The 27,431-nt window shown below is 35.4% G+C and overlaps 1 protein-coding gene across 3 annotated transcripts in view; it reads right to left on the bottom strand.

Annotated features, from left to right (window-relative positions):
• LOC111148128 (EH domain binding protein 1) overlaps window positions 1-27,431 on the bottom strand; it is a 333,275-nt gene that overhangs the window by 244,033 nt on the left and 61,811 nt on the right. For all 3 annotated transcript variants that reach the window (XM_022504546.1, XM_022504547.1, XM_022504548.1), the window contains exons 4-5: window positions 20,431-20,526; window positions 15,266-15,319 (exon numbers count right to left, since the gene is read on the bottom strand). In XM_022504546.1, coding sequence (XP_022360254.1) covers window positions 15,266-15,319; window positions 20,431-20,526 — 150 coding nt within the window. The remainder of the gene's footprint in view (window positions 1-15,265; window positions 15,320-20,430; window positions 20,527-27,431) is intronic.

Raw genomic sequence — 27,431 nt, 5'->3', positions numbered from 1 at the left:
ACAAGTAGGTAGAGCAGTAGACAGTGGGACAGAGAGAAGCAGGCTCCCTGCTGAAACTCCCTACCTGCTGAGAGCCCAACCTGGGTCTCGATCCCAGGACCCTGGGATCATGAGATGAGCCAAAGGCAGCCACTTAACCAACTGAGCCACTCAGATGCCCCTCTTAGCAACTTCCAAAAATGTAATACAGGGTTATTATCTATAGTCATCACACACCATGTATGGTTTGGGGGGGGGGGGAAGCCAGTAGAAAAGCAATTTCAGAAAATCTAGACTAAAAGACATAGGAAGGCATATATTAATGGTTGCTATGGCTAAAGATTTTAGTATGTATAAATATAATGTAAATAAATCCTATGATTCCTGGTGACCTAATCCAGTTCATGTCATTTGACTACTTTTCTAAACTCTTCCTTCAGTTTAATGAGTAAGGAGAAATTCTTCAAATTTATTTTACTCAGATTGATTTATTTCCAGACTGACTCTATTTTCAAAAGAATGCAATGATTCAAGTACATAAAATCAAAGCTATTAATTAAGGACAAAAAGAGGAAATAAAAGGGAAAGCAAAAACAAAGTGCTCTGAAAAAATTCTGGCTAAAGAAAGTTGCAATAGAGTATTCCCTCTTTCCTTTTCCTACCTCACATCCTTCTCTCCTTCCAAAGAACATCTCTGTGCTTCCTTTGTTATATACAGTTACATATACAATTAACATAGAGAGAGAAAGAATTGTTATATGGGGGGGGGGAGCATTTTCCTATTAAGCCATTCAACAAACAAATTTAATATATTCAATATATACTTTTCCTTTCAGGATATTCTCAAATGTTCCTTGGTCTAGTTTATTCTAATGATTTGGTTGAAATAATTAACAAATGCCACAAAATAATTCAGATTGCCAGAATCTTAAAGGTAAATAACTCCAGGAAAAATTTATTCAGGGAAATAATGAGAAATTGATCTTCCCACTGCTATGGCTATAGCTATAAATAGTCTGAGGATACACTGTATATAGCTAGCTCTTTTATTTAAAGTACAAAGGAAGAGACTTGGAGAGATAATAAAATACAGATGTCCTCATTATTGTTGTATATGGTCCTGATGACCTCAATAACATGGTAATGTACATAAGCTCCCTAAGTTTAGGGAGGCAAGGAGTTTGTACCCTTGATTCTGCTACTATTATACAACTTGAGAAATATCTTCTCTCTACCTGTTTCCTAGTAACTAAAGTATCAGCTATTGGTCAACCAAATTTCAAAAGCAACACAGGAAGGGCAGTTACAAAGTATCTGTATTTGTTCAGAGTTTCACCAAAATAATTTTTTTTTAATTTTTATTTGTTATAAACATATATTTTTATCCCCAGGGGTACAGGTCTGTGAATCGCCAGGTTTACACACTTCACAGCACTCACCATAGCACATACCCTCCCCAATGTCCATAACCCCACCCTCACGAAAATAATTTTTATTTAAAAACAAATCTGTCCACACACACACACACACACACACACCCCAAATCTGTCTTAAGGCAAAGAATATTCTTTAAGCATTGAATTATTTTAAGCTCAAGTACTATATTTATCAGAATGCTGTTTTATCATGTCATTGAGCATAAGATTGCTATTACAAGGGATGCCTAGATAGCTCAGTTGGTTAACTGTCTGCCTTTGGCTCAGGTCGTGATCCCAGGAACCTGGGATGAAGCCCTGCATCAGACTCCCTGCTCAGTGGGGAGCCTGCTTCTCCTCCTTCTCCCTTTGATGCGCCCCCTGCTTGTGCTCCCTCACTCCCTCTTCATCAAATAAATAAATAAATCTTTTAAAAAAAAACACAGAAATAAGAATTTAAAAAATAATTTTTTTAAAAAGATTATTACAAGATGCTGTACTTCATCAGTGTCTAGTAGTCATAATGCTGATAAAAATAAACTATTATACCTAATTTATGTTAGAGCACAGAGATATACTAGGCAAAAATGCCTCATTGGTTTAATGATATTGAAAAATTAAGGAGTATGTCATAAAAAAGAATCAAAAAATAAAATCTTAAAGAGAAGTTTTGTATTAAAATAGAAAAAAATAGTAGGATAATACATCACCCACAGAATTCTGAAAATCTTGCTTATTTTCTGGAGAGCTTAAAGGTATTAAATTACCAAGACAGTTTTGTATTCTCAAGCTCATGTGGATCTGAAGTGAACATGTAAATTTTGCTTTTCTAATCAGTTACACACCTCTTATAATGTCAGCAATTCCATTTGCTTTTCTATCAGTACAGATGTAACTATATCTAATTACACAAGGCAAAGTTCCAGTTCTATACAAAGAAATAAACTTAAATTTTTTTAAAGTAATCTCTACACTCAATGTGGGGCTCAAAACCACAACTTCAAGATCAAGAGTCCCATGCTCTACCAAACTAAGTCAGCCAGGCACCCCAATGTACTTAAATTTTAAAGAGTTTTTGTTTGTTTTTATAATTCACTTCAGGTTGTCTTTGAGCAAAGAATTATGTAGGAAGTCTCCAACATGGTCTTTCAAGGTGGTTAGTGTGGCGGAAAACTAGAATGCCAAAAACTCATTCCATTTTAAGACTAAGAAGTTTTATTTACATATTTCTGAGAGAATATGAAGAGAGACAGTGAAAGAGGTAAATTGAAAAAAATCTTAAATATTTTTCTATTAAAAGTCTAGAATGTCTATCATTAGTACCCTACTGTAAAGCAATTACCAAGTTTCTTTTAATGCTTGTCGTCGGGGGAAAAAGGCCTCACACAGATTCATAACATCTTCTATGAACTAGTGTTCTCTAACTGCTAAATTTCTACAAATAAACATGTAAAAAAATTGCTCAAATACAGTGTTGGTTTCAAATATCTCTAAGGTAGTAGCAGAGGTCTGTTTTGATAGCTGTCTTGTTTATCAGCTTCCTCCTTCCAACTGGCAAAAAACAGAACTAAAAGTAACTGTGGCTGTCTTTCTCATTCATCTACAGGGAAGAGATCTGAAGGATGAAGCAGGAAGAAGAAACCATTACAGCTCTAGCGATTTAGAGGACAGACTACAGTTTACTACTATGACTTAGTAGTAACTACACAAATTATATGCCATCAAATTCGTTCAGCATAAAGTTAAAGTTTAGACTATGTTTTAGCTAATAGAAATGAAAATACACAAGGCTTTGGTATCTTCCTTAACTCCCAGAACTCTCCTTTTAGTCATGTTATGATCCTCTCCAAGGACATACAGTTGTTGGGAGAAACAATGATTATCAACTAAGATTGTTTTCTGTTCTATTATCAACTTTAAGTAGAAATGCCTAGTACAATGCAAATATGCTACTGCTCTACTTCCTTTAGTTTTTAAGGTCATTTGATTAAACGTATATATATACATTAACTTAAACCTCTAACAAATTTAAACTTTTAAGTATGAATCAAAATTGTTATTTGGGTATATGCTAGTGCCTTCAATTTGCTGTCTGCAGAAAGCATAAAAGATAAAAGAAAATAAGAGAAAAGGGGGACTACTTCCTGAAGTTAACAAAGTAACGAAATGGATTATCCACATGAAAAGTGGTTTTCCGGGGCACCTGGGTGGCTCAGTTGGTTAAAGCCTCTGCCTTAGGCTCAGGTCATGATCCCAGGGTCCCGGGATCGAGCCCCACATGGGGCTCTCTGTTCAGCAGGGAGTCTGCTTCCTCCTCTCTCTCTGCCTGCCTCTCTGCCTACTTGTGATCTCTGTCTGTCAAATAAATAAAATTAAATTAAATTAAAAAGTGATCTTCCTGCTTGTATCATATCAGTAACCTATTTTTTTTTCAAAAATTGTAAAAAAAAAAAAAAATACCCAGTGTTCCTTAAAATGTTTTGGGTAAAGATTTCATTTAAAAGAAAGACAGACCTTCATCTACAAACTTTTACCTACTAAAGATATAAAAGATACTAAAAAGATCTCAATCCTCTGAAGTCCATCCATGCAAGAACCTTTAAGGATCCCAAAATTTAAGGTTAAGAGCCCTTGCTTGCTTGTGTTAGCCAGCTGGCTATGGTACCTGTTACCAGTGCAGGCTACTGCCTGCCTGATGAGGGAAGGATGATTTCACTGATCCAAATTGGCTGAATAAGTGACATCAAAACATATCCTTTCTGAAGCACTGGGCTTATAAACAGTCTTTGGTCAAGCACATTCAATTCCAAATCTGGTATTTGAGTGTTTCCATGGCCTGATCCTTTGTTAACCTGATCACTTAACTAATTTATTTATTAGTAACTTCCATATTCCCTCAAGTTTCCCTTCCAAGTTTATCATTTTCCTCTCCTTTGAAGTCTCTCTGTCACTTACTATTAGCATGTATTAAAACCTTACTGTTTTTTCAAACAGTGTGCTACATGCTTTTTATGCTTTTAATATCTCTAGTCCAAGCTATCATTTTCTAAAATATCTGTCTTATAGACAAGATAAAAGGTTCTGAAAGTATAAATATATATAAAGGCCAAATTTACAGCTAGCAAGTATGATTCAAGTGTAGGCCTAACTGTACCCAAAGCCTTCTTTTTCCCACTATGCAATGCTTCTCCACTTTTCCTTTCAATTTACCCTTAAGAGTAAAGAAGTAAGATGCACATCCATGAGGACCTGGGACCAGGGATTCCAGGACTAGAAGCAGCTCAATCAAAACATGACATTTCTTTGAACTCTCGTTTCATCTTTAAAATTCATATGACTTCTGCCTTTTTATGAAATGATTCTTTGGAGATTTAATTATAGAAATATCTTAAAGTACATATTAGAGAAGAAAATTTATAATACAGAAAGACAGAAACTGCTACTACCTCTAAGGATAAACACAACCACATCTGACAAGCAGCTCTCAAAACGTTCTTGATAATGTCAGTCCATATTAATTCATCTACCTCTAACTTCTGTTGTGCTTTTCAGCCAACATTACACATTTAGCACAGTACATTTCAGTTATTCTTGTTTTGCATGTTTATCTCTCAAGCCAGATTTTAGTATCTGAGTAGAGATGTTCCTATGTATCCCCTATAGTAAGTAGTTAGTGCAGCCAGGCTCTATACCCTGTGTCTAGGACAATAAATGTTTGATGAGTATATGAGTAGTGAACAGATGCAGGGTAAGATGCATGGGGCTTCAGAGTCTAAACACTTAACTTTGAAACCAAGCTAAGTTGTTTTCTGTGTGTTCTCGAGCTAGTCACTTAACCTCATGGACTCGAAGAAATTATAATAATGTCCACTTTAGGGAGATTTCTCAAGGATTAAAAGTAGTATTTATTTGAAAATAGTTTGAGGATTTTATTTATTAGAGAGAGAGAGCATGCAAGCGTGTGGAGGGGCAGAGGGAGAGGGAGAAGCAGACTCCCCACTTAGCAGAGAGCCCCATGCAACACAACAGGGTGGGGGGGGGGCCTCTATCCCAGGACCCAGGGATCATGACCTAAGCCTAAGGTAGACACTTAATCAACTGAGCCACCCCAGTACCCCAGAAAACAGTTTGTATTCTTTAATAAAACTTACCAAATATTATTAATGAAGTTATTAATTGATCAGCTCAGTTTTATTTAAAAGGCAGGTGAAGGAAGATCTTTTTTTTTTTTTCTTTTTTAAAGATTTTATTTATTTGAGAGAGAGTGTGTGTGCACTTGCACGAGCAGGGCAGGGGCAGAGGGAGAGGGAGAAGCAGACTCCCCACTGAGTAGGGAGTCCCACTCTGGGCTCCATCCCAGGACCCTGGGATCATGACTTGATCTGAAAGCAGACACTAAACTGACTGAGCCACTCAGGCACCCCTCAGGTGAAGCAAGATCTTAAATATACCACATTTACATGACTAAGTAATTTCAGAAAGAGAAGGAAACTGTAATAAACTCCAGTGAGGTACCATCTTTTTGGCTGATGTAAGTATGAAGGCATAAAATCATTTTCATAATGAAATACAGTTCACAGTGTATAAAGTACTGTTTTATACACTCACCCACTCCCATTTTCCAAATCCTTAATTTGGAAAAAAAAAAAATAACAATAATTGGGTGACCCTAATACACTCAAAGCCATCTCTCTTTTGCATTAGAATTTCAATTCAGTAGGTCCAAGCTGGGGCCCAGATACCTGCATTGTTTAAAAAAATGACATGAATGATTTTAGAGCAGTGAATCCTAATTTAAAACCAACAACATCAACACTTCTTTCCTTTACCACCATTACCCACCAGGTGAACCATGTAAATCTGTAGTTTCACAGCAACTGTACAGTCAATTCTTTAACTCCTTCATTATTATAAAACTCAACTAAATGGTTATAAATTACTATAACCCTAGAAAAATCAACCAATATTTTTTAAAGTAAACTCTATGCCTATCCCCAAGATCAAGACTCTCATGCTGCTCTGACTGAGCTAGCCAGAAGCTCCAAACCAATATTTTGAAAAAATTAAATATTCTAGAAAGTAATCTACTGAACTATATGCTATTTCACAGAGGAGCCACAATATCTCTTGCCTCTGCTCAAGCTAATCCAACCACCTGAAGCACTCTCTAAATTCCCTGAGCTATCAGAAGTACTTAATCTTTTATCCGAAATCTCTTATATTGATTTTAGGCAATACAGTGCCTGCCTGTGTCTGTATTACAGTGCCTAAATTACAGCAACACTCCCAAGGAGGTCTGAGACAGCACTCATAGTCAAATATACATATTTCTGCAGCAAAATGAATAACCAATCATAGTAAATGGAATAAATATTACAAACAGCTTCACTTTAGGTCAGGACAAGTTTTGTCACCAAATGACTTTGAACCAAATTTTTTTTAAAAATATACATTTTTTAATGTCTTTAGATAGCAGAGATTCTGGATTTTGAGGTTACAGATAACGAATTGGAAAAACTTTATCTTTTAGGTTTCAACTTACAAATCACTTTCATTAGAAGGCTTCCCCTCGCCCACCAAGACTGGGGTTAGATATGCTCTCCATGTGCACATGCAATGCCCTATACATAGTCCTATCTTAGTGGTTGCCTGGTCATCTGTGTCTAGACTGTAGGATACCTAGAGTCAGGATCTGCATCTTTTTCACTATTACACTCTAAATAACTATCAAATATCTGCCACACAGTACCCATTTAATCAAGGTGGTAAATAAATAAGCAACTGTAAGTATTAAGACTTCAATAAAATTTTATTTTACTGCTCTATTTGCTTGATTTGTAAGGCATGATTAACATCAGTAAGATGAAGCTCCACATAATAAATAAATATCAGGGGCACCTGGGTGGCTCAGTGGGTTAAAGCCTCTGCCTTTGTCTCAGGTCATGAGCACAGGGTCCTGGGATCGAGCCCAGAATCAGGCTCTCTGCTCAGCGGAGAGTCTGCTTCCCTTCCTCTCTCTCTCTCTGCCTGCCTCTCTGTCTACTTGTGATCTCTGTCAAATAAATAAATAAATCGGCAAAAAAATAGAAGTAAATAAATAAATATCAGAAAATCAACCAAAAAGACTACTCAATAGCATCTACATTGTAATGGTATAAAAACAGTGCTTCACTGCTGTAAAATAAAATCCTTCCTTAAGTTTGTTAGCTAAGACAGTTCACAAAGTAAACTACAACATGAAATAAATTATTTAACATGCAGTAGTTTTACTTACAATTTTAACTTTGGGCCTCTTGCATTATACATAGATAAATACAGTAGACTTTAGATTTTAATCCATCTGTGCTCCCTTCCTATGTCAAGAATTTTAGGATGGAGAATCTGAAGATGAAAAACTTGCTTTCTTCTAATTAATATGCTCTAATAAAATTGACAGATAACTGACCAAAAAAATACAGACATTAAGCAAGATGAAAATGGAAAATTAAGTATTTAAACCAATAGTTACACAAGAATCTTATAATTTTGAGGATTCTGACAGGTTCTAGGCACATATAATCATTCTTGGGCATACTTCCCTTTTACGTGAAACAAACATTTCTCCACTATTTTCTTTAAAGCCAAAAGGTCATTTGAGAACAAAGGATATGAAATTTTCTTCCAGAAGTACAATCTGAAAGATTGCTCAACTAGAACAACACATTAAATATTTAACATTAATTGAGAAAAACTAAGCAGAAAAAAAATGTATATATATAGACTTTCTCTGAAATTTGACCAAACTGAGAGTGAGCTAGCTGACAAAACTTCATTTAACTAGCCATATGTAGAATACCCTATCTAATTTACACAGCCAGCCAGGCACTATTCACATAATCACATACAACAGCAAGTTGACAGGATAATTAGAAGACCAGGTAAAGCCTGTCTCAACTATGAGTTTCCTATTCCAAATGCAGGAGTTTAATTCTGAGGGATATGGAAGGGAAGCTCTGTTGTTTCTAATATTAAGTTAAATATTTTCTATGTGGAAATAAGTGCAAAATTCCACTTTTCAAGGACAAAATAATTTTGAACCACAGGCCTACCAGGTAAGAAAAATCATCTAAAAGGAAGCTTGCCCCCCCGAAAATAATTTTTTTTCATTTGTAGGTAGATCACCTTTTCTGACACACCAGTATCTTTTAGCGAGCTTTTAAACTAACGGTAATCAAAAGTGGCCTTCATTATTTACATAAAAAATGATACAGTATCTGAGATTTTCTTTAAATTATCTGGTAAAGAAAAGTGGAAAGACTGATGAAGTAAGTTTGGCAAAATACGATTCCTAAAGCTGAGAGGTAGGTACACAGAGATCCATCACATTATTCCTGCTACTTTAGTGTACATTTGAAATAATTTTAAAATCTTAAGTTGAGATTTTTAAACGTTGGGTATGTATAGTATATAATACAGTAAACACATATATAGGCATTACCGACCAAACCACTCTAGTTATTGGGTTAACAGAGGAACAAAAAGCAGAGTTGTTCCTAGTGGAAGTTTGAACCTCCTCCCCACCCTCTCAGTGTCACTTCCACACAGAAGGAAGGTCAACAGGAACTAATTAGATTCAAGGAAATTAATTGGGTCACATTTCTGTGGGGTGGAATATTAATAGGTAGGCTATAAGTACGACTATACTATGGCAAAAGTCCTACCCTAAAAAAAGCTAGGCCATCTCTTATTGATAATTAAATTATAAATTGTTGTATAGATTACATGGGGGAGGAGAAGCTTCTTATTTTTTGTGGCATGTGGGTTGTAGTATTCTTCTATGTATTATTCACGCTTTGGAACTTTAGTATTCATGAGTTCCTTGGTGCTGAAAAAATAATCCCAGTCTGGAGTTCCTGAAGAAGCTATACCAGTTTAAATGGAAGAAACTGCAAGCTACTGTTCCTATAAAAATAGCCAGTCTTTACCCAGCCATTGGAGTGAGATCCCTTGGCTGAGATGGCACAGAAGAAAATTATTTAGAGGAAAGAAGAAGCATTTATATGTATTTTTTCTTCTGAAAGAGAAAGCAGAGATAACTTATCAGACTACAACTTTGTGAGATCAAGAGATTGACTTGATTTCAGAGGAGGATTCAAACTTAAAATTAATGAGTTCAGAAACACGGTGATTTTATACTGTTTACCTTGTATTGTTTGAGCGATTATATCATCTCTATTCTTGGTGTAATGGTATTCTTGTCAGGTGAGTTTGGTTGTGCAACCAATCTTGTTCAATATAATTCAACAAAAGAAACAAAACAGAGGAGGATTTATAGTACTGCCTTGGAATTAACATAATTAATATCCCAATCCATTTAAATGGCTTCTGGAGGTAATACCAAATAAACGGAAATAAAAAAGGCACTATGATGGCCAAACTGCCCATCTCATTGGTCACAGGTAGAAATAGTGGGAGGACTGGATAGGTGACCCCAAGACATTAAGATACCCTCTTCATCTCCTCTAAGGAGGACACAGCACCTCAAGTAAATCATATGCCTAATATTAAATTTCCTGTGTTAATAGTTTTAAAAAATAGAGGTCTACTGATATTTGGAGGGTAGTTCATGTTTTGTGTTTTTTTTTTTTTTTCCCTGTTTGGTGCACTTGTTTTTTCTTTTAATTTTTCAGCGTTAACAGTATTCATTGTTTTTGCACCACACCCAGTGCTCCATGCAATACGTGCCCTCCTTAATACCCACCACCTGGCTCCCCCAACCTCCCACCCCCCGCCCCTTCAAAACCCTCAGGTTGTTTTTCAGAGTCCATAGTCTCTCATGGTTCACCTCCCCTTCCAATTTCCCTCAACTCCCTTCTCCTCTCCATCTCCCCATGTCCTCCATGTTATTTCTTATGCTCCACAAATAAGTGAAACCATATGATAATTGACTCTCTCTGCTTGACTTATTTCACTAGGCATCATCTCCTCCAGTCCCGTCCATGTTGCTACAAAAGTTGGGTATTCATCCTTTCTGATGGAGGCATAATACTCCATAGTGTATAGGGACCACATCTTATCCATTCGTCCGTTGAAGGGCATCTTGGTTCTTTCCACAGTTTGGCGACCGTGGCCATTGCTGCTATAAACATTGGGGTACAGATGGCCCTTCTTTTCACTACATCTGTATCTTTGGGGTAAATACCCAGTAGTGCAATTGCAGGGTCATAGGGAAGCTCTATTTTTAATTTCTTGAGGAATCTCCACACTGTTCTCCAAAGTGGTTGCACCAACTTGCATTCCCACCAACAAGTTCATGTTTTGTTTTAGTTGGTTTCGTTTTTTGGTGGGTTGTTTTTTTTTCCTCTTCCTCTCAATTATCTGATCAAGAACAGATACTATCCTAAATTCACCACTGTCTCTCTTGCCCTTACCTGATCCTTCTTTTCTCTGCCTGGAGTTCTTTTTTACATAAATCCTTTTTTTTATTATTATTTCTTTTTTTTTTTTTTTTTAAGCAGGGAGTGGGCAGAGGGAAAGGAGAGAGAATCTTAAGCAGGCTCCATGCTCAGCATGGAGTCTGACACAGGGCTCGATTCCACAATCCTGAGATCATGACCTGAGCCAAAATCAAGAATCATACACCCAATGAACCGAGCCATCCAGGCACCCCTCCATTTTTTTTAAACTAAGCTCTGTACCCACTTCCTCCAAGAACCCTTCCCTGATGCTGCCCTCCTTTATAATCTCCTAAAACAATCTTTTTTCCTTGCATTTCTTTAATTATACAATACCCATAACAGTTTATAAATTTCAGGAGGACAGGATACTTCACACCATCAAATACAAGTCTCCACTGGTTTTTAAATGATGCCCTATCATTTTATATAGCACTAAGAAAGAAAAAAACACTACCAATTATAATTATGAGACACCAAAAACTTAAGATGATCCAATTTCAGATAAATTAAAATGTGGGGGAAAACATGCATCTAAGAATCAATGAAATTCTGCATGTCTTATGTGATTTTGTAGCTTCAATATTAACAAAATTCTAGGCATATAGAAAATTCACATTAAATGTCTGCAAAATGATTGACCGAATTAATAATTCAACCTGGATTGGTGCTTTTCATCAATACATATTTTTGACTCAAAAACTAAAAGAATCTAAAGAATAAAAGTTTTTAATTTTCACAACTATGACTTATGCGTATAATTTACAAATATACTGGTTCTGATTTTCATTGGATAACAAAGCACCAGGAAAGAAAATAAAATTGTTTCCTAAATATAACTATTATGGCTCCACATTAAAATAAAACCCACAATGTCAATTGCCTTGGTGGACACACATTATTATATTATGGTAGATAAAAAAAGAAACATGAAGGGGCGCCTGGGTGGCTCAGTGGGTTAAAGCCTCTGCCTTTGGCTCAGGTCATGATCCCAGCGTCCTGGGATCCCCAGCATCGGGCTCTCTGCTAGTCAGGGAGCCTGCTTCCCTTCCTCTCTTGCTGCCTGCCTCTCAGCCTACTTGTGATCTCTGTCAGATGAATAAATAAAATCTTAAAAAAAAAAAAAAAAAAAGAAACATGTTGCTTTGTGATATCTGATCTTGATGGTCTGTGCTAATAATATGGAAATGGATTGAAAACAATCCAAAATAAAGGATAATTTGACATTCATTTATATTTGTTTTTGAAGTATATTCATATATTCATATTGTGGAAAGATAAACACAAACATAGACTGTCTGGTCCAGGGGTAGATATTAACAAATTACCAGCTCCTGTTTAATTTCAGAAAACAATCTGGTCCTTAATTTTAGCTTCAATTTATAAGGAGAAGATATCCTAAAACAAAAGCTGAAAATTTTCAAAACATAAAAATATGTTTAAGTTTAACCCAAATGAGATATTTATAAGTTGCTTTGTCATTTCTTGAGATAATAATGAAGTCTAGAACTGCTGAGAGACATAAGTGGTGTAAAAGAGTGAAAAAACTAAAATCCTATAATAGTAAGTTTGGAAATCTAGGGCTTCCTTTACATTTGTCCATGTCCTCTAGAAAAAAACATTATAAAAATAGCTATCCCTTACTGAACTAGATGCTTCCTATATATTATTTCTAATTTGCAGTAATCTATAGAGTAGACATTAATATCATCATTTTATACCTAAGTATACCGAGGCTATAAAGGATTAAATAACTTATCCAAAGTCACAAAGCTAACAGTAGTAAAATCACCTCTAAAGTTTGAACCTGTGTTATAAGTAGCTTTCTGATCCAAAGAAAAAAGCCCAGAAACAATCAGGAAATCTTTTCTGTGACCAGAAACAAAAGAACCAGTAAAATGAAGACAGTATTACCTCAATTTATACAAAGTAGGAAGAAAAGTTGTTTTGAGAAAAGATATTCAGAATTCTGGGGACTGATAAATTCTGTAATTCCATTTTGTAATGTCTAGAAGCAATCAATAACTTTTAGACTGAATATGTACAATAATTAAAGACTATGTTTACTACTAATATTACATATATGTACCTCACATAGGTCTATCACTAGGGAAGCCTGACTAAAACTTCTGTATGGCTTCACAATTTCAAATTATTTCTTTCTACCTTTATCAATAAGAGAAGTAGTTAATGCATAGGAGTTAAGGGCACAGGCCATGGAGAATGACAAGACTAGATAAAATCCTAATTTCGCAGCAATATAACTTGAGCAAATTACTTAGCCTCTCTAAATCTCATTTTCTTTATTCATAAGAATAAGATTATTAATATCTGACAGTGTTATTGTAATGAGTAAATGAGATAACATGTATCAAGCATTCTACCTAGTATACAGTAAGTACCCAATAAATCTGTTATGGTAATCTATTTTGGAGAATTCTCTGCTTTACTGGTATATATTAAACAAAAATTAAACTTTTTTTTTTTTATTGGCTATGGGGTTATAACACAAAGTGCAAAGAAAAGAAAGATCCATTAATATTCCCCATTCAGAGAACATGCCTTTTCAGTGTCAGAGCAATTTACCAACAGACTCAAACAAAGCCCAGATTTTAGTCTATTGAAACTAATGGGGAAGCCCATTACACTTTTAAAATGTAGAGTAGAATACAAAATTGTAACACGTTACTGCTATAGGGAAAGAACTGTTTCTCTAGACAAGAGTCAATTTTACCACTTACCACTGAGGGGAGCTGTAACCTAGGAAAAGGTTTATATAGAGTCCCAAGGTTATTTTTAAACTTTCTCACACCTCACAGTATTCATTTAATACATTCTGTTTATTCTTGCTATAAAAAGAGACTTATACGCCCCCTTCAGTGTATTAGTTTATAATACCATTCTTCAGAAACTTGGAACTGGTATGTCTCTATCTTCATTGTGTAATAAGAACAACTTTCTAGACAAATACAGTTTTTGCCATCAACTACAACCCAAATCTAATTGGCTAACTCTAACACATCAGTTAAGTAAGGGACTTCAGATGTATCACTGAGTCATGAGTATTAAAAACTGAGAGATCATCCACTGGGGAGAAGTAAGATCTTAAGAGAATGAAAGCTAGCTTTTTAAGCTGTAATCAATTTCAAGAAGTCTAAGTTTGTTTTTAAAACTTCAATGACTACCCCTCCAAGCTAATAATGTTCACCTCTATCCTAAGAAAGGCCAGAATTGTTAACATGTGTGAACATTCAACACAGTTACATTGGTTTGCTATCCAGCCATCAGAACACCCCCTATCATGTTTGGACCTATCTTCCCAAGCTTCCCAGCTCCCCTGGGCTAAAAATGGCCCAGCTACTGCTAGAAAAAGTGTGGTATTCCTTCCATCACTGAGATATACAACAAAGGCTGTACACTGACTCTGGAAGGAAGAAACTGCTACAACCAAAGCATGTTATAAATCTGTTATAAATCTATTTTAGAACTTTAATGGTGATCATGATGATGACATGGTAAATGGTAAAGCTAATATTCACTGAACCTATATTTAATTCACAAAACAACCCTATAAATTTGTGGCTGAGAAGTTAAGAAACTTACCACAATCACACAGTTTATAAGAGCAGAGTTAAGGCTTGAAATCAGGTCTATCTGACTCTAGAACCCACTTTCTTAATTCACTATATTTTCACTTCCCTAATCCCCATTTGAAAATATCTACTGAACACCTACATTATGCCTGTTAATCATCTGGGATTCAACAATATTTAAAGTAATTGAAGATGATCATTTAAAATTTTAGATTTTATTTATTTATTTGAATAGAGAAAGCAAGAGAGTGTGAGCACAGTTGGGTAAGGGACAGAGGTTGGGGGAGAAGCAGGCTCTCTGCTGAACAGAAAGCCCCATATGGGACTCGATCTGAGGATCCTGGGATAATAACCTGAGCCAAAGGCAGACACTTAACCAACTGAGACACCCAGGTGACCCAACTGAAGATGAATATTAAGGCACTAGTCTAGAACTCCTCAACCCAAAGAGTTAAAGCATGTACTTAATTTTTAAAGATAATCAAAGGTCATTCATGATTTTGTTCAACAGATGTTTAAATAAGCATTTGCTATGAGAGAAGTACTATGCTAGATGCTAAACAGATAGAAAGATGGGTAAGACACAGTCTACCTCAAGCTCCAAACCAAATACAAAGTATACATATAATTCAGTATTTTTACTTTTACCGTTTTAACAAAAGTACTTCTTAAAAATAATTCTGCTATTGGCTATCAATTCATTTTAGAAAAAATTCTAAAAGCTACAAATCACTATTTAATTTTCATAAGGCAACATTTCTCCTACCACCAAAATGCTAGTGTACTTTAACACTGTATATAGTCAACAATGTGAAAGGTGAGATGATATTTGCTATTAGCTTACATTTTCTATGACAAATGTCCACTCTTTATCTTCAAATTCCTCTGCATGAGGATCCTGTAAAAAAAGCAAAATACAAAGTTGAGATATATTTCTTTAAACCTATTAATCCAATCAAGAACATACAAACAGCCTTGCTTTTAGCTTTTACCAACTTTTAAAAAGGAGAAGCAGAATAACCTACTCTGATGAAACTTCCACAATTTCTCTACACCTGAATCCTTATTTTATATTGAAAAATTCTCTATTTTACTTATGTTGATGCATATAACTCTTCCACCATAGCACCAATGACGACAAAAAAAGAAACCTAATCAGAAAGACGGATAGTTTAGTGACTGAATTTAAGAAACACTTTTATAAAATATAAAATATAAATGCTCATATAAAGCCCTCATCTTGTTTTAATCTTTTATACTTTTAAACTAACAGTACCACTTGAGAAAAGGTTTTCTTCTGCAGAAGTCATCTGTAATTTCAAAGCACCCCAAGGGACTCCATAATCTACACAAAATGGCACACTGGCATGGCTATTTCATCTTTCCTCCCCTCCCATCAACCCTGAAGATGCCTCAGAAATGGGAGATAAGGTAATGGATACTCCAACCAATGAAAATTTTAAAAAGGAAAAAATGGCACATTTAAGTATTTATTTTACAAATACATATCTGGTACTTATCATATAAAAAACTGGAAATGTGCTATATGAATTCAAACATAGCTGTCCTTGCCTTTGAAGACAAACACAACTAACCTAAATAAATATGATGAAATACATGGTTTCACCACAGATTAGAAAACAACACATCACTTCTAGGAATGAACAGAAAAGCCTGATGAGAGAGAAAGCACCTGGGCTAGGTGGGATTATATAAGATTTGCATAGATATTCCAGTAAGTAAAGGCAAAAGGCAACAGAATGTAAGACATAAAAAGGAAAGTTATGGGATCACATAACATGTCCATTTACTTATTCAAATTTAACTCCACATAGCAGAGAAGGCAGAGGGATAGAGGTACTGAAAATAAGGGAATATTTAAATAAAGCAGGCTTTGGGCTCAACATTCTACTCTAAAATTGAGCAAGTGCACATAGATGGAAAATGGGCTCTGCTATTCTGCTAGTGGGACTCAGGTCCTACATGCTTCTCATACGGAAGTATCTTATTCATGATCGATTCCATTTTAGTGTATTAATAACCTTTTGCTTCTACTGCCACACTTGAGTTTTGGTCTTAAGCTATTTCAAGATAAAAGTGACTATAACATTCTCTCCGTCTCTCTTTCCTCCAATCAATCTTATACACACATTATTCTCCCAAACTACAATTCTGATCACGTTAGTACCAACTCAGATTTCTTTAATGATACCTACAACCTACAGGATAAATTCCAAACTCCTTAGTTACTTCTTTATTTACTTATTTTCACTTTAAAGCATGGTACCTTGCTGATTCTGAGCTGTAGCCAGGCTATTTAGTTCTATGAGTAAATTCACACAAATGGGATAAAAATCTGCTGACAAGGAGTTTCTTTGGTGGTGATAGGCAGGGGGAAGTAGGAGAAGCTTGAAGAGAAAGTACAGGAAGAGATTTCTACCTGATACTTGTTTCCTCAGTTTGGTCCTGCCCATGAACTAGGTTTATGGAGAGAGACTACTGTAAACAAAGGTTGAAGGAACTTTTCCATGAGTGATTTAGGGCACACACAGTGCTATTTTAGAGACCAAGTAATATAGTGTACTACAATGCTGAGAGGAAAGAGACATCTTACCACCCTTCCTGCCTGCCCTTCCCCCATTTTGCTGAGGAATGCAGCATAGATCCAAAACAGCTAATATAATTAATAATAATACAATAAATACTGAGCACATACTCTGCCCCAGTTATTGTGTTGTTTTCATCATCACAGCAACTTATGAAATAGGTAGTGTTTTTATTCCCATTTAAAAGAACAGAAACCGGGACGCCTGGGTGGCTCAGTTGGTTAAGCAGCTGCCTTCAGCTCAGGTCATGATCCCAGTGTCCTGGGATCGAGTCCCACATTGGGCTCCTTGCTTGGCGGGGAGCCTGCTTCTCCCTCTGCCTCTGTCTGCCTGTGCTCGCTCTCTCTCCCTCTCTGACAAATAAATAAAAAAAAAATTAAAAAAAAAAAAAAGAAAAAAAAAATAAAAGAACAGAAACCTGAGAACTAAAAGATGCACCATTCCACAGTGAACAATTAATAAGTAGTAAAACAATGTTACGATTCCAGGTCTGACTTTTGGCTATGCTGTTGGTCCAGTTTTACTACACTGTCCCCCAGGACTTAGAAAAGTATCAGGCACACAGCAGCCTCTCAAGAATATTTGAGGAATGGGGGGTCTGGGTGGCTCAGTGGGTTAAAGCCTCTGCCTTCGGCTCAGGTCATGATCCCAGGGTCCTGGGATCAAGCCCCGCATCGGGCTCTCTGTTCAGCAGGGAGCCTGCCTCTCTCTCCCTCTCTGCCTGCCGCTCTGCCTACTTGTGATTTCTGTCAAACAAATAAATAAAATCTTAAAAAAAAAAAAAAAGAGTATTTGAGGAATGAATCTATTAATAACTATATGCTATAATTTGACAAATATTGAACAGTGTCTTACATATGACATGCATTAATTCTAAAAGCAGGTGAAACATTCTTTTAAAAACACAGATGATGTATTACTCTTACAAGAATAATCTCAGCAGGACCAAGGGACACATCTGATAGGGCAAAGTCAATCAAAACTTATAAAACAGCAATAATAGTATTCATTTTCAGGCCATTTTTAAATGGCATAGCTACACAATTAACTATTTATATTATTGACCAGACAAAAACATTTGTAATGAAAATTGCTTCTAGCTTGAATCAATTAAGTCTTCTCTGTATCCTACTTTATACCCTCTGGAGTCTCCTTTCTCACCGCTGCAGTAAAGAGAAAAATTGAAAATGGCTTAAGAATCATTTTTCTTTTTAAAAACCTAAAGGCTTTTTTTTAACTAGAAATAGCTATTTCCAATCTATTCAAATTTCAAAAACAGGCAAGCAGGCTAGGAAAATTAATTTCTGGCTAAGTCATAGGAAAATGAAACTTAATGCTAACTTTTCATAAAAGCATTTTGTTTTTGAGCACACCTCTATGAATACCACACCTCAGACAAGAGGGTTTAGAGCAATCCTTTCCTACTTGCAAATTTCGAGATTAAATGAATTGTGAAACTTTAATATGAGTAAAAGAAAAAGGAAAACATGAAAAAGTTTTCCACTTGAATATTTTAAATGCTGTAAAAAACAAGATCTAAAAGTTACACTGTAAGAATGAAAAGCTGTTTTACCTTTCTGCCTTTCTATTAGAATTCTGGGGAGTTGGAGGGTTGGGAAGATAAAAATGGCCACAGAAATTTTTTTTTAATATTTAAAATAATCACAAGGTTGCCTCAATAGTACAACTAAACAGAGGTGTTTACTACAACAAACTGGGAAGAAAGGGGTATTTGGGCTTTTTTCTACAGACTAACACTCGAAGTCATAGAAGTTCCATGATAAGGATATGCTCAACATTCCCATCAGTACTTGAGAATAACACTTGCCTCTTAATCCTCCAAGTACTACACTTCAACAGCTTCTTTCAACTCAGAATCACTCAGATACTGCATATCCTTTTCCCAAACACGTGGCTGTCAACTATTTATCAGCTCTATTCTAGCCCCTTACTCTCTGTCATTTTTTCAAGTTGTGAAACTATGTCCATTCATTTCATCTTTCCCAATGCAAACAGCAAACCAAATCAAAATACTCAAGGGATTACTTAAAAGTCTTCCTCACGCATATCAGAGATCCTGCTGTTGTAATTTATATTCATCGTAGTTTTTATTATGGAATAGGTCATACAGTGTAGAAGAAAAAAGGGCGAAATCACTGTGACTTAGCAAGAGACCTTCTTCCTTAGTCTCAGTTTTCTTAACAATAGTACACAGGAATAATTACACAACTTTAGGGTTACTGTGAGAGCTAAAGGTCTTGCTGCTCTCTGTCAAGCTTACTGTATCATTCCAGTAGGAGATATATGGATAATGGGGATTTAATAACAGGCTTTTAGGATAGCTGGTTGAAGGGCTATAGGACGGCCCTGAACCTTCTGGGTGGGGGTGGGTGGGAGGAAGAGCAGGTACTGTCTCATCCCTTCTGTCCTGCAAAAGTAACTTCAATACAATTGGAATGCTTCAAGGAAGATATAAAGCATTTGTTTTCTAATTTCATCACTTTCAAAAAGGCTAAAAATGAGGCTTTTCTTCACCATTCTTTTGAAGCAGATAGGGGGTTAGTTAGGAAAGTAAAGATTCTAGTGCTTAATGAGGACTTGGTGGAGACTACTTTATAATGTTTCAGGAAATATGGAAGACCTTCAAGGAAACAGCATGTATGTATAAATAACAGGCAGGTAGGTATATACACAGCTATGTTTTGGGATCTGCCCTTTGAATTTACAACCAGAATTTTGCTTTTAAGCTGCAGTATTTGTAAAATATTAGTATCAATAAAATATTTACTAAAATCAACTTAGAATTTCTTACATTAACATCAATAAAATACTCTTCAAATTCTGATTTTAAAGATTTACTGATTTGAGAAAGAGATTGGGGGGGGCAAAGAGAGAGGGAGAGAGAGAATCTCAAGCAGACTCCCTGCTGAGCACAGAACCTGATGCAGGACTAGATCCAACAACCCTGAGATCATGACCTAAGCCAAAACCAAGAGCCAGCCACTTAACCAACTGAGCTACCCAGGCGCCCCTTGAATACTAATTTTAAAACATATTTTGTATTTAGTCAAACAGGACTAACAAAATGAGGCTTAGGACTAAAAATTCCACAAACCTCAGCTTTCCACAAGGAAGCACTTTAAAATTTCCTGGGGGTAGAATGTAATAAGTAGTAAAAGAATATTCTAACAGATCTCAATTGTAACAAGTTCAAAAGGGCTCCCGAATTATTCTGACTTCATAGACCATGAAATACCCTGATGCCCCTGCACTGTTATAAATTGCTATATCCATAAATATAATGCACCTCAAGGAACCAGGTTGCACTAAAATATATAGAACAACGAATACTGAAATATTCTGTCATTTAGAACTATGTCTATATAATAATAATGAAACTTACCTTAAAAAGTGTCACAGTGATTTCAATGTTTTCAGGAACAGGCCACACTACAACACCACGGTATGGATTTTTTATTCCAGGTTGCCAGCTATGAGCCTACCAGAACAGAAATAATGGCTTCAATATAAGTACAGGAAATGCAATGTTAATAATTTACAAAAATTTATCAACCCTATTAAACTATCCATCAGATCTATAGTCTCCTTGAAACAAAAATGATTAGTCAAATAAGACTTCTCAAGCATTAAACTTGGGCCACGACAATTTTATCACATGACAGCTATAGATTACCATCTGTAACCAAAACTCTCTCTCCCCAACCACCACATAAAAGAGTATGTAAAGGTAAGGCATCTCATATTTACAAAAAATATTATTTGTGATTGGATAAAAATTTTATTAGGAGAAATATTTTTTAAAATTATTTTGTGATCTAGGCACTTCAAGGCAAATTCATTCTTTTTGAAAGGAAAAACAGTGTATACTTTGCATTTAAGTTCATTTCCTATTAATCTGTAATATTTGGGGCAAGTAAAGAAGAAAGCAGTTTTTATAGAATTAATATTTCTAGGACTTATAATTTTCAAATTCTTTTTTCTTGTAAATCTTGTTTATCATGGTTCCCTAAAGACCCCCCAAATTTGGGGGTCGCCACTATAGTTCTTTATTTGTGGTGGCATTTCTAGCCAAAGCTGGATAAGAAAATTAACTAATGAAATAAAAAAATCAAAACTAAAAGAATATATGCTTATTACATATTCAGGTGCAGATGTTCAAATAGGCAGTTAGTTATACGTGCCAAGAATAATAAATCTGGGAATCATTAGCACACAGGTAATACTTAAAGCTTAAGAGTGCATGTGATCCCAAGGGAAGGAGTACAGCTAGAGAATATAAATGTTCAAGAAATGAACCCTGGAGAACAACATTAACAGGTCCAAGAAATGAGGAGGACTCAGCAAAAGAGGGTTTGTATAGCAGAAGGAAAACCAGAGGTGTGTGGTATCCTGAAAGTCTAGTGAAGAAAATGCTTCGTGGAGAAGGTAATAATCATCTGTGCCAAATCTTGAGGACAAGTTAGATAGGGCAAGGCCTGAGAAATAACCATAGGATTTAACAAAGCAGAAGCCATTACTGACTTCACAAAAGCTGTTTCAGTGGAATAATGAGAGCAAGTGCCTGATTGGATTGGAATGGGTTCAAGAAAGAATAGGAAAAAAGAAATTAAATATATCAAGTACAATCAATTCCTCTGAGGTGTTTTGCTGGAAGAGAAAGAGAAAAATAGTCTGGTGCTAGTGGTAAAAAAGTGTCAAAGAAATTTTTAATAAGAGAATATTTTAATGCTAATGGGAAATATCCAGTTAAGCGGGAAAATTTAATGATGCAAAAGAGAAAGAATTGCTAGAATAATGTCCTTAATGATAGGAAAGGAGACACACTGGCCTTTGCCAGAAGCACAGACAATTCTTCCACGATAAGAGGAAAGAAGTTATATGAGTGCAGATGTGTACCAGGGAACAAATTTCACAGATGAGAAAACTGAGGCACAGACTGGCCCATGATCGCACAGCAAGTAAGTGGCAGAAGTTGGATCTAAACCCATGAAATGGAACTGAAAAAGAATCAAGATCACGGAAACTTATGTCGATTCAAATCATATCATTATCTTGTTAGTTAAAATACCAGCATAAGATACAGGTTTAGCAGCATTCCCCCTACTCCAACCCATAAATTGTCAATAATTCTCCCTCTATTCTCTCTCCATTGCCCTCCAATCACAAAACTTCAGGTAAGGAAATGGGAAGCAGAGATTCACCGCAACAGACTTAGCATACCATACCCAAAGGTAACGAGCTCAGCGCTGTTGATTAAAAAATATCTCCAGAGTTTCCTCTATTCCTCTGCCTATTTATGGAAGTACGCCTACTGACAATCCTAGAACAAAGACTCCACAAAGTAAATAATCTCCATTTTGAAAAGTAAATTTTTGCTTACTTTAGATAATCCTTAATCAAAACCCTGTTTTACATATTCTACATAATCTTGAAGATTTATGACAATTCTGTGTCATAAATGTCTGTGAAGATTTGTGACAATTCTGTGTCATCTCATGTATTGTGATGGTACATCAGGCTATTCCTCTGATCTCTTCAAACTCACCACCATTATATTTTCATAGCCTCCCCATAGAAGAAAAACATAAGAGGAGTATATAATAACCGAACTTTCTTTATTAGCCACAGCAGAAAAGATAAATATTTATAAAATTCTTTAAAAAAAAATATTTACTTGAGAAAGAAAGAACATGAGCAAGTGGGGGACGGGGCAGAGGGAGAGATTCTTCGAACTCCCCACTGAGCTCAGAACTTATCTTAGGGCTCCATCTCATGACACATGAGATCATGACCTGAGCCAAACCACAGGTGGACCATCAACTGACTCAGCCACCCAGGTGCCCCATTTTTGTAAAATTCTTAATGAAAAAATGACCATCAAAGAACTTTAAACTTGAAGATATCCTTCGGAGATCTAATCCAGATAAGGAAACTAAAGCAATTAAAGCAGCTTGCCTGCACCTATACTAGTAATCAGTAGGAGAACCACTTCCATGATTTCTAAGTTCAGAGTTCTTTACCTAATCAACATCATACCCAGCTCTAACCTGGATTCATACAGTAGTCAAGAAAAGAGTTTTCTATCCCCAAGGTCTTAACATTTATTGGATGATACAGAGATGAAAAGCTGGGAATGCAGAGACTATCTAACAACTGGTGAAGAGTAGATGGTAATATCAGATAATTTCCTCAGGTACCCTAACACTGGTCTTCTAAATGACCTCTTTCAATTCTTAGTTTTGGAGCTCAGAAATTAGATTGCTCAACAAACAAAAATACAATCTGCTTAACAAATTTAAAAAAAATTTTTTTAATTAAAAAAAGATATAGGGGTGCTAGTTCCCAAGCTGCTAGCATGCTATCATTTTCTTAACCATTCTACCCAGCATCTCTCTCCCCAGCAAGAAACATCCAACTCAGTTAGAGCTCTGGCTTTACTATTCATTTTAGAGACTTTACAACCTAAGTTAGGACACTGTAACAAAATCAATTAGTCCAGCTGAGTAGCTGGCGCTACCAGCTTTATAATATTAGCTAATTATTATATAGTAGGGAGAAATTAGGACGAAGTAAATTTTACTGGAGAAGAAACCAGGAATGTACACAGCAGCAAACATGGAAAAAAAAAAAGAAAAGAAAAAAGGATTTCCCATTTTCAAGGAGCTACTAAAACTTTCACCTCAAACAGAATTCGAGAATCTGAAGCTAGAAAAAAAAATGAAAAACCCAATATGGGTATAAAGAGTGAGCACTAAATTGAGTAAAAATGGCCAATATGGGTAATAAACATCTAATTGTACAAATCCATGGGGACATTAATTTAGGTTCTTAAGACCTTGATCTATTAGAAAAAGCACATCACACTGGCAAACATCAGCACTACAAGAACCATGATCGGTTTTCCTTGAGAGTTTACAGAAAGGATTCTTGCATCTTTGTATAGTTAGAAAAGGCACGTAGGTTCTTTATTTGCCAGCATCTTAGTACAGATAATGGTACAAAGGATTAGGCCACATTATCCAGTTCCCCTCACACAATTTTTCTCACTTTTTAATCAGATGACAGATCAATTGATGTGCCAAAGCAAACCTAGGAAAAGAGGTAACATTTCTCATTTTAGGGCCTTAACCCTATGAAATGCCTTTTTTCTAATTTTTTCATGTCATACCTTCCCTAAAACTTGTACCTAATGTGGTACTAAACACAGAGTAAACATTCACTTATTATTTCTGATTTCTACAATATAAAATATTTCACTAAAAATTTATAGTTGTCAGTGGTTAAATAATTTTCAATTTATAAAACTGCATATACACAGGGCACCTCGGTGGCTCAGTCATTGATCTTCTGCCTTGGGTTCAGGTCATGATTCCAGGGTCCATAATCCAGGCTCCACGATCCCAGCCCCACATCAGGCTCCTGTTCCGCGGCCCCTGCTTCTCCCTCTACCACTCTGAGCCCTGCTTGTGTTCCCGCTCTGTCTCTCTCTCTCCCCCACCCCGTCAAATAAATAAATAAAATCTTTAAAAAAAAAAAAAACTGCATATACCCTCCCTTATGCTTAAGATGTCACATATAAAGTTACCTTAGAGTTGCTGCCATTAAGGCAAGGCTCTGCAACTGTACCTCCCCCTCCTGATATCCTAGCACATTGTAAAAGGCTGGAGTACAACCATAGAACAAGGAAGTAAAGGTGGCAATACCATCAAAAAGCTTGTGAGGACTTTTAAAGCTCTGGTTTCTCTTTGGAATTCTCCCATCTCTGTGTGAGCTTAAATTTCTTCCTGCCTCTCTCTCTCTCTCTTTTTTTTTTTTTTAAGATTTTATTTATTTATTTGACAGAAAGAGAGCACAAGTAGGCAGAGCGGCAGGCAGAGAGAGAGGGGGAAGCAGGCTCCCCGCCAAGCAGAGAGCCTGATGCAGGGCTTGATCCCAGGACCCTGGGATCATGACCTGAGCTAAGAGCAGCCCCTTAACTGACTGAGCCATCCAGGCGGACCCTATGAGCTTAAATTTCTAGTTGGAAAACCATATTAAAGGCAATATACTACTCTGCCATAATAGGGGACTATCATAATTGCCCTGCTTCCTACTTTCCTATATTTTATTGAAAAATAATTTACTGAAGCATATACAAATCAACTGCAGCCTGACAAAATCTTTATTATAAATGCTATGACTTAAGAAGAGGAGGCATGGAAGCTGCTTGTTGTGTTAATTAACCATGGTAATTATTTTCTCAATAAAAAATCAATCAGCAATGAATTCTAATGATATATTCAGCTATAAAGATAGTCATGTCCCCAAAGAAAGTGAGCACTAAACTGAGAACTAAACTTTAAATAAGGTAGTAAGCCTTATTTACTCTCTAATCTGACATTTATCTGCATCTCAGTTGTAAGTTTCAGCCTATCAATATTAAAAAAAGATAGAATCAGGAAAGAGAAATAAGATATATAGATGACAAAAAATAAAACTAATCTCTATACAACTCAAACTCTTTCCAAACTCACAGTTAAAAGTAAATGGCCAATGGTTGCAGAGATCTTTTTTCCCCCTCAATGATTTCAATGGGACTCAGGAGCAAATAATGTATATTTTAAAGGAAAACCATCAGAAAATAGGACTGTCTTTCAGAAGAAAAGAAATGGTTCTAGTCTTTTGATTTAGTATAACTGATAACTAATTTAAAAAATAAAATAGCTGGAGACTCAAGTTTTTGTTAAAGAATTCAAAAATGTCATGGATTTCAAGTTTCCTAAGATTAAAACAGCTTAATTAAAACAGCTTAAAATCTGCTTAATTTTCAGAATACCATAATCATTTCTTTCATAATTTCTAGAACTGGATTTTTAAGTCCTCTTTTGGGTGTTCTGTAAAATTTATAAAAGAGCATTTCACATATGCATTAACATGTTATATGCACTTGCTATAAAGAGCTTAACACATTATGTGTTCTCCTAAATTTTTCAAAAGAAATACATTTATAATGTTTAAAGAGGAAACACATGATTCTGAAATACACAGAAGGGATCTGAAATAGTAAGAGTATCACAATTGGACATAATTCCTTCTAGAAAATATTGCAAAATAAAAATCAACCTGTAGCCTCATATGTTTGGATTTTCCCATCTGGATTCAATCAATATTTGATATAATATGAAAAATAATCTGGACCTAAAAGTTATCTGACTTTCAAAAATGCAATTAAATAAAGGTGTATTTAAAACTTCAAATATGGGTATGTAATGTGAATTAACCTATAATCTATAGTATTTTACTGTTTCATATTTTTTAAGAAAATAATTAGTACCTAATTATTAAAAGGAGGCAATCACTTTCATTTAACAGCTAAAAACACATAGAGCCTAACATTCATAGCTATAGTCATATTCATCTATCATACTTAGTGGATGACCTTATATTGTTCCTTTCCATAAAAGCCTAAGACCCACGGGGCAAAAGTGACAAATATCCGGCAAAAAAGAGAAAAGCCTAAGTCTATTTTCAGAGCCCTTTCTCATATCCATGTAAATGGATAAGAAAATCTTAGAGGTCCAAAATGTAATGCCCCAAACTATAAATGTATGCTTTGAAGAAGATACCATTCAGGATATATGCACTGGACCTTTCCTATGTGCCTGCTGGAAATACAATTGAGTTAAAAATATACCAACACTAATACCCAACAAATTCCCTTCCTATGTATTTGCCCAAAAGAAAGTAAAGTATTTGTTCCCTAAAATACTGGTACCATAATATTTATACCAGACTTATTCACAGTAGTGAGTATTCAGGATATTTACCAGAAATGAATCAAATCATCAACAGGGGCATAAATAATCAAACTGTGGTTTAATCATTTGATGGAATACTACTCACCAATAAAAAAAATGCCAATATTCACAACAGTATGAATAAATCTCAAAAACATTATGTTGAACAAAAGAAACCACATAAAAATAGTACTACTGTATGATTCCATTTGCATGAAATTCAAAAACAGGCAAAACTAGTCTATAGTGATAGAAAAATCAGAATAGTGGTTGCCTCTGAGAGCTGGGAATTAACTGGAAGAAGACATAAAGGAAAAAGTGATGAAAATAATCTATATCCTAATAGGAGTACTAATCACACAAGTATATATTGATCAAAACTCATTACATTGTATAATTAAGATCTACATGTAATTTTAGCTAAATAAAAATAAAATTTGACAAGATGTCCCTGAAATACTAAAAATTCTGAAATTTAATTAAATTAAACTTTTTAAGTTAAATTTTTTCCTCGCACAAGACTACCTATGGAAAAACCAATATCCACTAAACACGCTTAGAGTTATTGTGTGCTTATAAAAATATATTCATATTTATCTAAAGAATA

Source organism: Enhydra lutris, unplaced genomic scaffold, assembly GCF_002288905.1.
Source record: "Enhydra lutris kenyoni isolate GAN:26980312 unplaced genomic scaffold, ASM228890v2 scaffoldscaffold18, whole genome shotgun sequence".
Lineage (NCBI taxonomy): Eukaryota > Metazoa > Chordata > Mammalia > Carnivora > Mustelidae > Enhydra > Enhydra lutris.
Note: the sequence above shows the minus strand (reverse complement) of the source record. Positions and strands in the feature narration are given on the sequence as shown.